The sequence below is a fragment of the Falco biarmicus genome, chromosome 16 (genome assembly GCF_023638135.1).
Source record: "Falco biarmicus isolate bFalBia1 chromosome 16, bFalBia1.pri, whole genome shotgun sequence".
Lineage (NCBI taxonomy): Eukaryota > Metazoa > Chordata > Aves > Falconiformes > Falconidae > Falco > Falco biarmicus.
Window position 1 is genome coordinate 7,417,774 of NC_079303.1, and position 18,603 is coordinate 7,436,376.

The window sequence follows — 18,603 nt, forward strand, 5'->3', positions numbered from 1 at the left end:
CGGTGTGCGATAACGCGGGGCTGCGACCCGTGGAGCTGCCGCCTTATCTGGTGCTCCCGCGTGGCCCCTGGGCAGCAAACATCCCCTGCTGGCGCTCCGCAGCGCGCACTCGCTGCCTTGAAACTTTTATCTGCTCACTGAAGCTACTGTCAGTGTTCTGTCACGTCCTTGATGCTTTGCTTAACATTGTGCCCCGGAGCTTCCTCAGTTCATACTACCAACAATAATGTTTTAACAGGACTCCCTTTGACTTAACTCATCTTTCCAGTTTAACTCCCTGTTCAGAGAGGACACATAGGAAAAACCGAGGATGCTTATCAGATAAAGTTTACGATCCCAGAGATAATCAATCACAGTGCATAAGTGCCGATATGATGATTTTATACAAGCAACAATTTCAAAACATTCACACGATCCGGAAGAGAATAGGGTAAGCAGCTGCATCTAGACTATTTAATCAGAATCACATCAATTAGTAGAGTAAGATACATTTTGCACATTTGGGAAATGTAATGCTGGTTTATAGTAACTTGTGTGGCACTAAACATCTAGCTCATGCTCTATAGCACATTTTACCTTCCGGTCCTTCCTTGTTTTTCTTATTAGAGCACACCAAAAAGTTAAGACAACTCGTTATGACAATTCCTTTTTTATAACGGGTGAATGATGTCCAAATGAACATCTGGAAAACTGACAAAGTTTACTATTCTGGTTATGGAACCAGTTGGCAAAAGGTTGCCCTGTAATAAGATAGACATGCCATCCTGAAGTGGCAGCCTGTGCTTGTTTCCCCTGTCACACTCTGTCCCCACTATTATATCCTCAAATGACCCCACCTGTGGCATTCTGCACCCACTGTCGCCTCTCTCTGCTCATGCTCCCAATTCCGTAGCTGCCCTTAATGCTTCTGCCAGCACCTTCCCACAGAGCCTTTGAGCAGCCCCGCAGGAGCAGGCCTGCTGCAGCTACAGAGAATGATACAGGTATCTTCCCCTTTTTCACCTTATTCAACATAAGCAAGTTCTGTGAGGTGAAACATGCAATCTCTAAGGCTCCACTCGATTCAGCTTTACAGCGGGGAGACACTCGATGAGCCATGTAGAAACGAAGCGCTGGAAGCTCCCAGTTCACCTCTACCAGGAAGCTGGCTGAAGGAGCAACCCGTCTGTGCGGCGTGAAGGACCACTACACTTCATCAGAAGCTGCACCTGGATTGTTGTCTGAACCTCTGGCCTGTTCTGTTCCGTGCATTTATATTCACTTTTCCCTGGCTTCAGAGGTGACATCCTGGCCTTTCATGCCAAGTACAGACAAGCAAGAGAGATGAGGGCCAACACTGCTCTATCAGACTTTCAGGATCGGTGCAGTCCCTCTGTGGGATGCTGGCTGCTTGAAATAAAATTGCAGAATGAGAAGATGACGGGAGTCTATGATACCACCACCACACTGCGCTCAGCCTTGTGTTCTCACTCAAGGATGTGGGTCCCCCCTCTCCAGCAGATCTTTTGACACAGAATCATTTGTTCAGCTTCCAAAGGACAGTAGAATAAGCTAGTGTGGCACCAGAACACAGATCGGATCTCAGTAGGACAAAGCTCCTCCATTTAAATGCCGGGAATGCTTGTCACCAAAACTTCTAGTGTGTAGCAAGAGAGCTTAAACAAATCAACGGATGAGCATTTTCTGAGTAGTGGTGTCTTATAATTCCTTTGGCTTATCACATCAATTCTGTATAAACTAAAGAGAATGTATAAATTCGGCCTCTCAAACTTTTTAGTGTTTAACTTCAATTCAATTAAACACTTATGTATGTGTACAAAGTGAAAAATGAGGTTACAAGAGGTTAATGCTTTAATGCTTTTAATAACTCTTAACCACATGGCTGTATTTTGTCAAACAGAACACAGATTTGTTGTAGCAGGAAAAGTATACGATAGAAGCATACTGAGGCTCTCCAAAACAGCAGAGCTGCTATGAAACCAAAACCTTTTCTTGGCCATCTTTGAAAAATCATAAATAGTATTTCTGTGATGGAATAAATACATAAATAATGGAATTTATATATAATACATATATGATGGAATAAATAAATAAACAGCATTTCTAGTATAGCTGAGGAGGTTCTTGCTCATAGTAGGAAAATCAAAAAGAAAAGAAACTTAGACCAAAAGCACAGAAAAAGTAATTGCAGAGACTGGTAACAGACACAGCACAGAATCCTGACCACAACACAGTACTTGTAAACCTGGGGTGACTTCAGGTATCAGTACTGAGCATGTTGAAACAATGTGCACCAGGCAGTGCCCGTAACTTACCCAGAAACTGGCAGTGAACAGGTAATAATGCACAGAGGAATTGACCGGTGGAAAAAGGCAACATCTGTGACAGGCTGAGTGGCATCTAAATGCTGGAAGTAGATGAAAGAATAAAGGGTAAGTTTCTAGGGTAGTTCTTGGGTTGCAAGTAAAATAATGTTAATCCTAAGTGTGGTCAGCACAGTTTGAAAAATTTTGGCCCAGTCTCATCTCTGAAAGCACAAGCCCCACATAGTAATGCAGCAGACACCAGCTTTTCAAAAGCTGAATGTGACCATTTCTCTTTTCCACTACAGTTCTTCACTGAAAAACCTGGTGTCTAACAGCCAAATATTTCAGCAGCTACAGCTTGCTTAAAAAACAAACCAGACCTCTCTCACACCCCCCAACTGACACTTTTTGACTGCTTGCTTTTAGAGTTAAGTAATGGTGTTAACACAATCATCAGCTACTGTCACAGTTTTACTGGTATTGCCCTCAACAAAATCTGTAGCACAGAGACTCACAGACCAGGAGGCCAAGGGAATCCTCTTACCGCGTTTCCTAGCCTATACTTCAAGGTGGATTACTATTGCATAAAACAGAGTTGTTCTGTGACAAAAGTTATTACTAAGGTACTCAGTCTTATTGTTCACCTTAATTACCCTGCTTTGATAAATCTTGAAGAGTCACCCGCTGCACCACAGCACTCACATTTATGACTCTAATATTCTTTTTACTATTAAAACAAATGTCCTTAAGATGGAATCCAGGCTGGAAAAAAGGGAAAACATTATCACTGATAAATGGATAAATCCAGATTTCAGTCTCTCAGCAGCAAGACTTCACTGTCGATAAAATGCTGACCAAGGGATTCCACAATAATTAATTTGTAACACTTAATTCAGAGTGTCCAGATATTCTGCTTTATGGAAATCAGACCCAGGACTTGGCTTCTCTTTGCTGTACCTACCAAGAAGTCATTTGAGAATCTCAATGCTTGAAGTTACATTTACAAGTATCTCTATGAATTACCAATTCTGAGATCGTTGCAGGAGATTTTTGTTGGCGTCTTTACTTTCTTCCACATTGTGCCTTCTGATGCACTGGAGCATTTTATCGACAAATCTTGGTCGTCCTGCCAAGGAGAAACACATACATTTGGCACAGGTTATTGAAGGATGGATATGTAAGGATACCATATATTTTGTCAAGGTTGAATGGATGGGCTTATTCATACCTATTCTGCCTTAAGGTAGTGGGATTGCTCTGCATACCAACCTCAAGAGAATGCATGGAAGAAATGGGAACATTTTGTAGGCTGTCTTGAGATTTTCAAGTAAGCTTAAAGCAGTTTGGCTCTTGCATTAAAATTGAACATAAGTGTTTAGCTCTTCAAGATTTGTGAAAAGCCTGTAAGAAAATGCATAGTGAAACTAACCAACAACTTCATGATTAAGAAAAAAAGTAAGTCTTTAAAAGACCAAAATTGGGTTTCCCTCTCTGGTCTGATACGATCTCCCATTATTTCACCCCATGAAAGCATTTAAGAACTTAAATGAGAACTGTCATCTTCTCCTGAGTTACTACTCTTCTAATTTGACTATGATGATGTCTGATAGATCTGATGCAAAACAGGAGAGTATTCATTAGCTCTAACACTAAACCAGCTGAATGAACAGATGCTCTGCAATGCTAAATGGGGGCTGTTCCCTGTATAGATCCCCTGTCACCCCTTTTGGGGGAAGAGTTGAATAATTTCATATTTGAACACTCCATAAATTCAGGTTGAAAAGTGCTGCCCAATGAAATTTCGCTGACTCATCTCACTCTCATTCCTCTGCTGAAACGTACAGTTTTGCTCTGTAAAGACTATTTCTCTTTAATTTCTGCAAATAACTGTACTGCTCTAAAAAGCTACATGTAGGGAAGATAAAAGTTTTGCAAACCAGTGCTCAAAGAAAATGACACACAAACCTTGTGGCCTGAAGCTACAAAACTGAGTAACATGCTTAAAACCTACAGAAGGGGGGAAGTACTGCATGAACTTGTAGTACAAAATAGCATCTTTTTAATGTTTTGTTTTATTGGTGGTAGTATTACATCGGATTTTAAGTACCTCAGTCTGGCAGGGGCCCTATTCAGCAGAGGCCATATATGTACACAGAAGAAGACAGTCTCTGACCTACTACACTCACATTCTTAAGTTTCAAGTGAACCAGCCAAGTTTCTCTCTCTGCTGCAGGCAAAATAGGCAAACAATGACATCAAAACAAGCACATTTCTCAAAATTCTAGATTAATTACCTTTTAGGTGAACATAAAGTAAGCCAAGTTACCTTTGACAGGCAATCCCATGCCACTTCTGTTCATTGCAACCCTCCTCTAACTGATGCCTACAGACAGTTTGGTACCATTCCCACACAAGCTTCCTTTGCCTGTCCTCAAGTTTTACATCCAAATTATTGGTGAATGTGCTGAATAAAACAAGAGACAACTCCCTATACTGCTGTAGCTTCTGGACCCCATGCTGTCTTGGAACCTGTGATCCAACAATGGAAACCACCCTGTGCAACAGATTTGCATTCTATTCAAATTAAATCTTTCTCTGTTGACAGCCACGAGTGCAAGATAACACCAACATACAAAAATATTAGTCACGAGGCTTTGTGCCATTTCTCACCTGGGGCTTAGATTCACCCACGCCATGCAGAAAATCCAAACAGTGCCAGAACCACTGCACTTTTTGAAGATTAATAAATCCAGAGAGGGTGAACAGAAAGATTGCCTTTTTTTCATTAGTGCCTTAACAAATGGTAAATTTTTGGGATGTATTTGTCTGCCCGTGCATTTTATGCCTATAAAACATTTTATTTCTTTAAACCAAAAACACGTAAAGAGTAAGTTAATTAATTTTAATACATAAACTGTATTGTTAATACTCAACTTTAATGTTGTTCAGAACAGTTTACTAACAGGAGAGACTTAATACAACAATGAAATAATCTGTATTTCAGTATAACCTTTAACTTACATATAACACTGATTACTGTAATTAGCAACTAGTTTTCCAAAGGTTCCCAGTTGTTTAGTATTTGACTCTTGCTTTCATCATTTAGTGATTTACAGTAATGAGCTGGAACATCAGTATTTTGTACTGAAATGGCTGAAATAGTTGTCCAGGCATCATTGCCCTCATGTGACAGATCTCAGATGTTGTTGTGAAAAGTTAGCCAAAAGCAATAGACAATGCCATCACTTCTGCTTCGTTTTTACTGAAAAACAACAACAAATGACTTGTAGTCAGAGTCTCAGTAGCTTTTGAAGGACTGTTACTTCACTGAGATTCTGCCCTTTGTTTAAGTTTTGTTTGACAAATGCTTTATAAATGAGCAGAAGAGGTGGTTTATGTTTCATTAATGAGGCTGATAGTGGTTAATTACCAAAGTTACGTAAACAATCCAATACCAGATCAAGCCAAAGGGTCAGTTATGTAGAGAAGATCCAGCTGGAGTATATAGGATTTCCTTTAACTATTCAGACACCAAGCAAGTTACAGAGATCTAGAATTTCTAGTTCAGATGAATAAAGAATTCTACTAGCTCGAAAATGAATTCTCTTAACCAGTATCGACCTAGGAAAGCTTTCTTTATCTGCAGTTTCATCACTCATCAGATTCTTAGACCTAACTGCGTAAAGGCAGACATTCTGTGTAGCTCAAATTGCAGGGAAGCTCACAGTTTACACGAATGATTAAAATGAGGCTGCAAAACCTCTGCAACACAAGGTGTTCAGGTCAGACGGACATCATCAGATCTGATCATTTTCTATAGAGAACATGCATGCCCCTCATTGTCCACTTCAGTGGCACTTCTAGATTTTGGCTCACGACATGAGCTTGTTCAGCTAATATTTTCAGGCTGTGTCTATGAGTAATGCTGTGTTTACTAACCTCTAGTAAACCATGCTTGAAGTATATGATTATTTCTTTTGCCCATTAAAATGGCACTAGGCATGTTACTGATCAGACACTAACAGTGTTCTACAAAATTGACATATGTAAGGAAAAATAACAGAAAACAGAGCTGGAAGAGATCTCAAAATTCCTTTCTCCTCCTTCATACCATGAAAATAACTCAGAGAGAACAATTTGTAAGTTCTATAGGTTGCCCAACTGATCTTCAAAACATCCAGTGATGAAGATTGTATGGGCAACTTATTCTAGTGCTATTTTTACCACTGTAATTGCTTTCTTTAGTACCTAATTTAAATCTTCCTTACTCCTAAATAAGCTCTTTATTTCTGAGTTCTTTACAAGCACGGTTTATTTTCCTCTTCTTTGCAGCACTTGTGATTTAGTGGGCTCTCAGGTCTCCCATTTTTATTGTCACCTTAAGCTTTGAATAGAAGTGATCTGTTAAAATAATGTAAATACATATATTTAACATGGACTAGACACTTGGTCTGAATCACTGGATGACTATGTAAAACAGTTTTATTACCACAGCTATGAAAGTAGCATGTAGGTTGAAGTTAATGACCATGGGCTAATAATACTTAACGTGGCACTGCAGTTAATTTCTACAACTAAGTTTTAGGTTCTTCTACACTTACTTTAGAAATTGAATTTGCTCTGAAACCAGTAAGTTTTATAACACTTAACAGAATGGGGATTAGATATCTTCTAAAAACCTGGGCCTCAGACTTAAGTTTCCCGAAAATAGGCTTTAAATACCCACATCCCATAGGTATGTCTGAACAGCTTACCAGTACAGTATCTTCTATCAGAAAGAGTACTAAAAAAAGTCAGTACTATGTAAAAGCTAAAGACAGTATTTCACAAACCTCTGCTGTTTTTTCCATCTTTCATGAGAAAGGCTGCAAAGCCGGATGAAAAAGCCAAAGGTATGTGAGAAAGAGATACTGCTATGAAAACAAATCTTAGTTCCAAGAACTGTAAATTCTTCATTTTTACCACTCAAGTTTTTTTGACATCTTAGTAAGTTGCTGTATAAGGCTGCTTTACCAGAAAAACAAATGCTGAACATAATTAAATTTACAAGATCATTACCTTTGTCTCTACTGCATAATCTATGTATTTCAGCCCTCTGTCACCACACATTATCAATGCAGAACATTTGAAAGCTCAAAAGGTCCCATAAGATGCTCAAAAAACATCTGAGTTAATCTTTTTTGTTCTTGAAAGCCAGACTCAACCATTCCACCTCCAAAGACTAACAGATTCCTAAATGGTGCCAGATTACATGGAAATAAGTAGCATGCTCTTGTCTGGAGTCTATGGAACACAAATATGACTCTCCTTTGAAGGGTCATGTCAGTTTGCTGCGTATTGTGCCACAGATCCCTGAAAACCTATTGTCCCTAAAGACTATTTTAAGTGACTTTGCAGTAAGATAAGCAACAGGAAATTGTTTTTTCCTTTTGCAATCTAATTCCGCGAAGTACACAACAGAACCAGTTTTTTCCTGAAGTAAATTGCTCTTACACAGAAGAAAAGTGATCTCCTCCTGGAGGTAGTGTGTTTGCAACCTGCTGCGCATCATGTTAGGAAGCAAGTGTAATGACACGATAGCTAGCAAGAAAATGCCCTGTCCAAACCATTGCATCTTTTATCTAGGAAATTATTTAAACTTCAATTTTTAATGACATTATTAATAATGAAAATACTTGGCGTTTTAACAATGAAATGTTGCAAAATTAGCAGCAACAAAAGTGGCTAACAATAATTGTCTGTTTTGGGGGCACACATGGCCCTACATACGCTGCATCAGCACAGGTAAGTCAGAATGGGGAGAACAAGGTAAGTGTTTTGTGTTTGGAGACAGTGGCCTAATGAAGTGCTTCCAAATTCAATTCTTGTGTCCAAATAATACTACTGCAATATTTTCTCCACCCAGGAAATGAACATTATCCATTAACACTCAGACATGTCAATGTAAAGCAACCAAAATAGGAGAATTTTAAATTCTACCAAGAAAGCAGAATATTTAGTAATCGGACAGGGAGAACTCTGGGAAACAGTGACGTGAGGGTCCCCATGGCCTCTGTCCCTGATGACCCAGTTATTATTTGATTTATGTGGACTTGCAGCTGCCCTTGCTTCGACCCCAGAAAAGGCTGTGTGGGAAGTTTGTGTCTCAGAGCTGTAGCATTGCTCTGCTGAGTGTCTGGAGCCTAGTGTATGCACAGAAACTGATAAATAGGGAAAAGGCCCAGTTTGCTCCAGCTGGACTGAGAGCTAGGATCAGCGCTACAGCCCAGCAGACTCAACTCTGGAAGCAAGAAACTCTCTGGAACTACCGTAAGTGTTTTACTTCTCTTAATGCTCTGGAATTATAAATTGTTGCTCTAGCCATAAATCAATTTGCCATGTGAAAATATTTTAGGCATTGGGCTTTTTTCTTCTTTTTCCTTTTTTTTTTTCTTTCTCTTTAAATGGCTGTCTAAATGAAAATAGAAAACATGCACTTTTAAATTTGCTATCCTACTGCCAAGAATTTGTTCCAACAGTACTTCATTTGACATACAGAGTGAAGTAAAATGATTTTAAAATTCAATTATTTGTTTCCCTTCCCCGAAGTACCTGGAAACCTGTACGTTTTGAGCAATCTCTAACCCCTTATTTTACAATGTATAAAAATTATACCTTTGAATTAATAATTTATGGGGTAACAATTCAAGATAATTGCAACACAGTCCATTCGTGAAATAAGCCAATTCTTTTTATGGTTATTATATGACAAGGAAGGAATGCACGTAATGAGAACAAAAGTGGTATTTCTTCAAACAGCAGCTTTGGTGGAGCTTCTTGGCACATTAAAACTGAGAAACAGGTAAAACCTTAACAATGTGCATAGGATCAATCAAGCAATCCTACAACTCCCCCTGCAAAATCATTCTTTAATTACAGTATCAGTGGTTACTGAATTGCTTGAGTGAAACTCAATGTATCACCTAGCATTGCACATAGTTGCCACCAACTGTGTTCTGTTACATTTTTTTTTTCAGTTTTTGGTTTAAATGCCACAAATTAAAAAATTAAGCTATGTTTCCCAGAAGCAAAAGAAGTACAGCAATTAATGCTGAGATTGAAATGTGCCATCTCGTTCCACTGCGTGATCATTAATATGCCACAAGGTGAAAAAAACTTGAAGACCTTCAGATTGAGTTCCTAAAATTCCCTGTAAACAAGAAATTTCCCTATGACTCAACTGTCAAAATATTTACGATAGCAGTTAAAGTACTGCCAATACATACCTCTTAAAGAGCTCCCTGAAGCCTCTTCTACAAGAAGTATGTTTTGCATCTTAATAAATTTGATAAGTTGATGATATGTTACTTTATATTTTTATAGCAATAAAAATGATAAAACCAACATATTTCACCATAAATAACAATAAATAGATGTACAGTGCTCTAGTCTGAATACATATATTCTCTTAAGTGACTGGTTTGTGACTGTACTTTACTTTTATCAGTTAATGGCACTTTTTTTCCCCGTTAATAGCTTACATCTTTGATAAACTGGGAAGTGTTTCAGTTAGGACTAATAACTTAAGATTGATGAATTTCTGTATTAGATGGATAACCAACCCCTTGAATCAACATACATTTCAGTTTATATTGAACGTTATTAGTTCAAAAGACTGATTACTGTAAAACCAAGCCTGTAAAAGTGCAACATTTTCCAACGCGCTTAAGCAGCCTCCAGTCTAGGTCACATCTTCTTCTGGGGGGAAAAAAAAATAAAATCAAAACCTCCTGCTTGTAGGGGCTTTTAAAATTAAAAACCAACAAACACTCCCCTCCCCTGCAATGATTAGGATTTCACACGTGAAAACAGCCAGCAGAATTAGCACCTCTGAAGTAACCAAGAAGGAGAAGCAGGGAACAGCATGTGCCTTTGCGCAGATGACATCTTCTTTCAGGTCAGTTTGTCTGTCTAAGGACTGAAGACTTTCATCCTAACTGTGTTACAGTTTGTGATTCTATGAAACAAGTTACTAAAAAATGATTTTCCTTTTCAGTTATTTTGACTTTTTAGGCTAAAGACCTTTATCCATCATCTCTGGGACTGTATTTCTTTCTTTTGCTTCCATTTTAAAGCACACATACACAAAATGTAAGGGTATATTTTTAGTACACAGAGAAGAGAAAAACACAGGCACAGAGTATTTTGGTTTGGAAATGGCATGACTACAACTATCCCAAACACCCAAAGCTCTTACTCCAATCTTATTTCAACTTTGTCCAAGTTATAATGTTTTGAAAATTATGATTGGGCGTGAATGCTACATTCTGTAAGGATTCCACAGCTTTACAGTGTGTAGCTAAACTTTGTGTGCATGCAGAATGCACTTGCCTGCACGGCAAAGGGTTAATGGATGTAGGTATGGGCTGAAGAAATGTCATGGTTCACTCTCATGAGGTGTGAGAGATCAGGCATGGCTACTGAACTTTTGAGAGACCAGCATGAAATTTCAATGACTCCTAAAGTCTGGAGTAGGCTTCCCTGCTGCTGACTGACCCATATCTAAAGGGTGAGGCAGTCAATCTTATCAATAACCAAAACCTTCCTGTCCTAGAAAAATTAAGTTCCTTACATATTTTATTCTGTTCTTTGTAATTTTTTTTTAAAAGCCCAGTTCTATTTTATATCAGAACAAGCTTGTTAATGCTAAATTCTCAATTGTTAGAAAATGAAACTGTTAACATTCATGCACAGGTATGACCGTTAAGTCTCATTTCAAGACACTACAGCATTTCTCAAATAAACACTGGATTTACTATTCATACTGTTATAACATTCTCTTAACTTAAGAGTTTCAATTTGCAAAGTCTCATTCTAAACTGGGAATTCTGTGGTTGCAACTGATAACTTTTATTTGCCGTAGAAATCAGTAAGAAGGGCTAAATCCTCAAATCTATTCTCATACAATACCGAAGTTGAGGAAACTTTGCCAAATGAAAGTCTGCTTCCAAGATGTAGAATGTTTAATCAACCGACCACCTTGCATTTGGTAATACGTGCTTCATACTCCCAATATAATATTTTTATCAGACTGGATCAGTGCAATTTTATTTTAGCTACTATTCTTTTATTATTTTTATTTGAAGAAACTGCTGGAATCCAGAAACACATTTCTTCAGCAAAACCACATTTTTAAGGAAAAATGTAGACTTTGCCCAGGCCAAATTGATCTAGCTGATAAGGACCTCATGAGTCATTTCTCTCTCAAACAAATATTTACTAGCAGAGATAACAAAAAAACCCGAGCATTCCAGCCTCACTGCATCTTTTCACCTTCTGCTGACAACATGAAGAGAAAGTGTTTGGTTTCAAAGACACGTCCAGTTAGCGAGGAAAGGATGTATGTCTTTCAAGACATTACTTTAGTTCAGATTCCCTGAAATTATATATTCATTTTCTCAGCTGTAGCTAGGTATAGGTATTGCACAAAACCCAACATGAGGGTCTTTCAAGGAAGATCTGTAAATCTAATTTGCTGTGATTTCTGCAAGAGGCACATACAGAGAATCCTGTTACACACATTGCTGATTTGCTATACTTTCCAAATACTTACTTGCCTTTTTCATCTTTTCTGTCCTTCCCTTCTGCTCAGGAAAGCCTATGAATAGTTGTTCACTGGCGAATTGTCTTGTAAAGACCTTACTCAATGGGCATCAGATACAACATACTTTTAACCAGTGGCATTCCACGCATGCAGAGGGACAAAGGGGCAAGGAAAGTATTTCCTACTTACTTCTCTAATGGCTGCTCCATTACCTCTCAATTGCTAAGCCACACCAGAGATTGTCTATACACATACCTAAACTCAAACCCGGCTCATGCTAGTGTCCATATAGACATGCTTTTTTTTTTTTTATAAAACTCTTTTAGGAATTTTTAGAACACACTTTTCCAGAACCTCTCCATAAAGTCAAATTACTGAAAAATAAGGCAAGTTTTGAACTCAAAGCACAATAGCTACTCTGCACCTACTCTGCCACTGTGAGCTCTCAGTACACTTTATTACGGTGAACATCAAAGCATCCAGCCAGAAGCCCAGGTTCCTTCAATAATCAAGGACAGGGTAACTCTCCAGAGGGTAATACATCCTATATGAGATTGATTTTTTTGGTCTTCACAGGATGCTTTGTACTCTTAAAGGAATGCAAGCTCTTAAATGTAAATTGGGCTATACTTAAGAGAGGCAAAGCTGACTATTACTGCATAAAAGAGTACATGGAGAAGAAGAAATATTCTATACTGGCCTTTCCAGGTTATTTTCCTATATTTACTTGATTCAAAATTGCATAAAAAGTGAATGAAGCAAATTCACTAAAAGACCATTTTTGTGCTGAAACAGAACATCTGCCACATCTAGCTTAGTGCAAATGCCCTAACTCATTCTGAAAGCAAGTTTTTTTTCTATCCAGTGAAGCTCCATTTAATTGCTTCCTGAATTACAGAATTTACCAACAATTAGTTTCATTCCCCCACATGGTTTTGTGTAAAATCCAGAGCAAAACAGTTTTAAATATAAGCTGAAAATTTAGGAATGAACTCTATCCTGAATCTGTACTACTAGGACAATCAAATGTTTTGCAACCTCACTGAGAGTACTATGTGACTTTGCACATACCTCTGATTTTATTCAGATCTGCAGACTGTTCCGTATTCTGAAGTCTTCTGGTTTTAGCTCTGTAGCTAAATCTAGCCAGCAATTCTTTCTCATATGATGCTTTTCATACTGCTCCATTTCTCTAGGTTGCCTTCTTGAAAGTCTATCACAGAGCAAACTGCATGAAACGGTGCAATTGGGAGCAGAACATGGCAAATACATTTGTCACTGTACCTGATGGGTATTGTCTTCCTGACCCCATACAGTATTACGGTGAGTAAAGTGAATTTTTCATATTATGAAAAAGCAGTATAGTAAAATGAACACCTGTGGGAATTCCCATTATTTTCTTCATTTTAGCTTATCTTCACAAGCTTTTAGAAGCTACACATTTGACTATCAAGCCAATATGGAAAGTGTATTGAAATATATTAGAATGTGCTCATGCAGATTTTGTAAACGATGTGATTACACTGACTGATCGTTTCATACAAACATTAATGGTGCTGTCTCCCTTTGACTTGCATGAAGAAGACACAGGTTTTATTACAGTATTCCAGATATGTTATAAATAGATAATGGTTATTCTGTATCTTATGTACCTGTAATTGCAATAACTAATCTGATTCTGGAAGAGTAAAAGCAGGACCCAAATTCCATTAAAGAGCAAAAGACCTCCAAACTGCTTAAAAACCCAAAATTTGTTTTTACAGAGATTTGAACAATCCCAAAGGAAGAATGAAACACGATGCATGTTGCACAAGCTTTCTTCAGTACAGCTGTGTGTACATATAAGGGGGGCTGGATAAAATTAAAACTCTACAGACAGAAAGGCATGAACAAGCTCTCTTCATTAATTCTGTACCTACATTTTGCTAAAATAAAATTTCATAAAGGATCAATGTGGAAAAATACTAAATAAAGCAAGCCTCTGCTTTTTGTTCTACTGAATAACTGTCACAGTAATTTTACCACTCCATATATAATTTCTGCACCATCTTTTTCAGACTTTTGCTGTGCAGTATTTTCAAAACTATGCCTGAAATATGTACCAATAACAAAAACCTCACTCATCAACAAATTCACTTACAGGAAAATAGTCTTCTGTTATGTGGACAACTAATAAAAATTACCTTTGAGTGCAAAATCTAAAGGTGTCATCATCAGTTGGCAAGTGACAGACAATTACATGCAAACAAGAATCAAGTGGCACCCACATGACATTGCCCAAACTGTCACAAGACATTTTTTTTTACACCTAAGATTTTACTTAAAAACATTACAGGTTTTTAACCTGAAAACATTACATTACATGTAAGAAGAATGTGTCAGGCTGCCCTTCTGAAAATGCATTCCTCTAATATTTGTGATTAAATATTTAATCTCTAAAACATGTTAAAACTTTCAAGTACCCGATGTCGAGATATTCTTCAGGTTGTTATTTCAATTTCTTCTGTACCTAGATGTTTTACCGGAGCACATCAACTATCAGCTGCAAGACACCGATTACCAGACTGCGCCTTACTGCCAGTACTCAGCTGTTCAGATCCCTCCTCCAGTGTTACAGCCACAGCCCTCCCAGCCCCAGTACAGCACGTACGGCCTGGACTCTCCCTACAGCGACGGGCAGTGCACCACCAGCAGCTGTGAATTAAGCAAACCCTCCTTTGTGGCTCCCCACAATGATGATGGTGGATACCAAGGGTTAAAGCGGCCCAGATTAAACCACTCTTCTCTGAGACTGAAGGGACAGGAGGAGCTGTGTGTTGTGTGTGGTGACAAGGCGTCAGGCTATCACTACAACGCGCTTACCTGTGAAGGCTGTAAAGGTAAGAGAACAGGCTGATCTGGGTCTTACCCACAGTGCCCCACAGTGCTCAACAAAATGTTCCATGTCAGCGGTTTAAGCAGATGTCATGATTTTTTAAGCTGACATTGCTACAGAGGATTTTGGAACCCTTTATCTAACATGCTTACTCCAGATTCACATTTTTATAACATTTTTTGAAGAAATACTTTCACATTGTGTATTTAATATGAGCATTTCATGCGTCTCATTTCTGCGTTGATTATCCACTAGGATAGTGTCTGTTTAAGCAGGTGCTGATTTTCTCATGCACATTTATTATAGATGTACTTCAGTGTTTTTAATTATACTTATTAAAATTAAATAAACACAAGTAATAATTTCTATTCACATTTTGACTTGCTATATGGCAGCTGTCTTGGTCAGGTAAGGAAAACAGTGATTAATATTAGTCAGAAAGGACAAGCCGTAACTATGCTGTTAATAATCAAATTTAAAATCAAGGTAGTATTTCCATTGTAAAAAAAACCCCAGTCTAACAAAAAAACCCAAAAGACACTCTGATTCTTCAAATTGTTATGAGATACAGTGCCTTAGATTTCTTCAGTCATAACCTGATCCTTGTCTACAGGCTTCTTCCGACGTAGCATAACCAAAAATGCAGTGTATCGATGCAAGAATGGTGGTCACTGTGAAATGGACATGTACATGCGGAGGAAGTGTCAGGAATGTCGCCTGAAGAAGTGTAAAGCTGTGGGAATGCTAGCAGAATGTAAGTGCTCCTTCCATGCTGGCTACTTTGCTGATCAACTTGGATAAAACCTCTTCCAAAGTCAATCCCTTCTCCTCATTAGAGCTAAATGGTATTGGTCTAAACTTCATTTAGCTGTAGGAAAATTTAGCTTTGGAGTCCATAGCACCTGTAGCGTCTTCATCTGCAGAAATGACCAATGCTTGGGAAGTATTTCCTGAAGTTAAGAGGACTGCTGTTCAAAGACTTCACAAGAAAAAAAAGGAAGTACTATCATGAGACTGCTAAACATCTTGAACCTTGACAGGACAGCAGCAAGCATATCACACGCTTTTTTGTTGGGCAGGTGGGGGGTGGATTTTGCACAATAGTCTTTCATGAAAAATTCTCGTGCTTGTATGTCACAGAGCCACAAGCAAGAGATAACGTAAGAGAACCGCAAACACTCAGGTCTTTGGCAGATACTGAACCTAACTCGCTAATGAATAACACATTGCCATATCCTCAAGGAAGCATAGTTCCTTACAGGTGACAGCTCCTGTGGTGCAAGACTCGTGTTATCAATAACAGTAAAAATTATGGTTTTAAATTGTAATTATTTGAAAATGTACATATTGATACACACTTCCATGCCTCACAGGTTTGCTGACTGAAGTACAGTGCAAGTCAAAGCGACTCAGGAAGAATTTCAAACAGAAGAGCAGTTTTCTTTGTGACATAAAACTGGAAGATGAGGGACTGAATAGTAAGCATGTATCATCTACAACAAGATCTGGAAAAGTGGGATATTTTTCTATTTAATATATCTCTTTTTATAATTTCATTTTGCCCCAAGTCATTGTCACTTGATTGGTTTATCTTTTTAATAGATCCCAGAGAAGATGGAACTTACTCCAGGGGAACATCAGCTTCTTGACCACATTGTAGCAGCACACCAAAAATACACCATTCCCCTTGAGGAAGCAAAGAAGTTTGTACGTATACAGAACAACCAGCCTGCATTGCTAAGTTATTATTGTCCTAAGTACTGTATCTTGGTTATATCAGATGTCTAAACGCTCTTTCATGCAGCTACAAGAAACTGTAAGTCCTGAGGAAAGTTTTCTCCGTCTCTCTGAGACAGCAGTTGTCCATGTACAAGTGTTAGTGGATTTCACAAAAAGACTGCCAGGTAAGTTTCTTCCTTTGGGAAGTATTACAGAATAGTGTGACCTCCCCTCCGTCCAAGGCAGAAACCATACTGATGGCATGAGTCCGAGAAAAATACAGGCTTTAAGAAAACTCCCATTCAACTATTTTTTCTCCCAACTCTAACAATCAGGGTTACCATTTACTTGCCATGAGGACAAGTTAGAAGCATTCACTTCAAAAGCTTGCTATGATTACATTTCTTTTCCATTTCTGACATGGAGTGGAGACTTTTTCTGAAAGTACATGGACTTCAAAATACCATCTTGAGTGGATTACTATTTCAACACATTCTCTGAAAACCAGTTCAGTTTGCGATTTATTGTCATCGTCAGAGAAAAAAACCCAGATGTTCCTTCAAAGGAAAAGGCAGCACAGAAGGGACTAACCAGGTGCTCCTATTCATATTTTCCTTTAATAAAAAACAAAGGAACATGCAATTAAATTCACTGCATTTCAATGTAAAGCTGATAAAATAACATTTGACAGAGAGGGTGATATTTTTTTCATTAAATTGTAAAATGTATTGACAAAAGTCAATCAACATGTCTAAAGCTGATATGGGATGTAATTGAGCACTACTGTGGAACAGATCTGAAAGAATGGATGAACTGTTTGTTCCCATTATGTTACATATCCTGCTTTGATCAGGATTAAGAAAATAATTAATGAAGTTCTTTTGCTCTTGAATTATAAGTGTAGATAATGAGTTTGTCAAAAGATGAACACAATTTTTAAAAAGATCAGGTATCGATTAATAAGGAATATGCTCACAGTCACTAAGCAATGTAGCAAATTTATAAGGTATTAGGCTATGTGATATAATTCAAGTATTAGGAAGTATTTTTCAATAAAGTCTTGCTTAGTCCCAAAATTTTTACTTGTATCTTCCTGTGAATCTTCTAACACTGGACACTGACAACTGTTGTGTCTGTCCCGTGTCCCCTACAACCTGCAAACTAGCAAGAAAGATCCCAATAGCCTTTGGTACATACAGCCATTAACTATGGCTTCTCCTTTCCAGTAAAGGCATTTCTTAAAAAACTCATTTTATCAACACATGTTAGGGGCTTAAATGTAGCTACAGCCTTCCTTGATTCTTAACATGTATCTTTCTCTGCAGGATTTGAAAGTTTAGCTAGCGAAGATCAGATCGCGCTGCTAAAAGGATCAACAGTTGAGGCAATGTTTTTGCATTCAGCCCAAATATATAACCAAAGAATTAGTGAATGCCAACCATCAACAAGTGAAAGTAAGTTTGACTAACAAGCTTTCTATCAACACCAGTCTCAGGTTCTGACATTTTGAAATGACCTCCATTTATTTTAATTCACTTAATCTCAAATAATTTCCTATCCAACCACAGTGGTACTTAGAATAGTAAAGACCAAAATTAGAAAGAATTTGATCTCTCTTTTCCTCCCATTATTTCCAAAAAAAGAGCAACCTTTTTAAGTGTTTCTACAAATTGTGGGGTGGATGGATAGTATCAGCTATATTAATGACATATTAAATACTGTGTCAAGTTTAACACAAGAGACTTTGACCAACAATCATGCAACCAGTCAACTTGGTGCTGGATATCAAAAAGAACAATTTTTTCTACCTACATAGAAAATTCACAGATTTTCAGGTATGTATCTGCAAACCAGATGCAGACAAATATTTTAAGTCACATTAAGCTTGGCTGAGAACTGTCATCTGTATTGTTCCAGGTCATGTAAGACTTTCTGATCATAGGACATGCTGTCATGTTCAAAACCTTGATAAAAACATTTATTCCATGGAAATGTCTCACAATGAAGAGAGTCCAACTTCCACTACCACCACAGGTAACGGAGGTCTCAGAACCAAAACTGTTGGGAATCTTTTGCTTTGCTGGCCCTGTTCTTGATCACACTGAGCAAGACTGCCGGCG

General features: G+C 38.0%; 1 protein-coding gene and 1 long non-coding RNA gene across 6 annotated transcripts in view; one reads left to right on the forward strand and one right to left on the reverse strand.

Moving 5' to 3' along the window:
• The window catches only part of LOC130159730 (uncharacterized), a 19,408-nt gene continuing 805 nt past the window's right edge, over positions 1-18,603 (reverse strand). The window contains exons 2-4 of one of the 3 annotated variants that reach the window (XR_008825827.1): positions 3,330-3,432; positions 2,316-2,407; positions 1-1,386 (exon numbers count right to left, since the gene is read on the reverse strand). This is a non-coding gene — a long non-coding RNA (uncharacterized LOC130159730). Of the gene's footprint in view, positions 1,390-1,843; positions 2,408-3,329; positions 3,433-18,603 lie in introns of those variants that run through there. The other 2 variants (XR_008825828.1, XR_008825826.1) reach the window with 2 other exon arrangements.
• LOC130159727 (bile acid receptor-like) overlaps positions 8,348-18,603 on the forward strand; it is a 12,031-nt gene continuing 1,775 nt past the window's right edge. Inside the window, exons 1-10 of one of the 3 annotated variants that reach the window (XM_056361627.1) lie at positions 8,348-8,615; positions 10,138-10,242; positions 13,086-13,212; positions 14,403-14,768; positions 15,378-15,518; positions 16,138-16,277; positions 16,367-16,471; positions 16,569-16,668; positions 17,809-17,937; positions 18,401-18,517. In XM_056361627.1, coding sequence (XP_056217602.1) covers positions 10,210-10,242; positions 13,086-13,212; positions 14,403-14,768; positions 15,378-15,518; positions 16,138-16,277; positions 16,367-16,471; positions 16,569-16,668; positions 17,809-17,937; positions 18,401-18,517 — 1,258 coding nt within the window. In that variant the 5' untranslated portion in view covers positions 8,348-8,615; positions 10,138-10,209. The remainder of the gene's footprint in view (positions 8,616-10,137; positions 10,243-13,085; positions 13,213-14,402; positions 14,769-15,377; positions 15,519-16,137; positions 16,278-16,366; positions 16,472-16,568; positions 16,669-17,808; positions 17,938-18,400; positions 18,518-18,603) is intronic. The other 2 variants (XR_008825825.1, XM_056361628.1) reach the window with 2 other exon arrangements.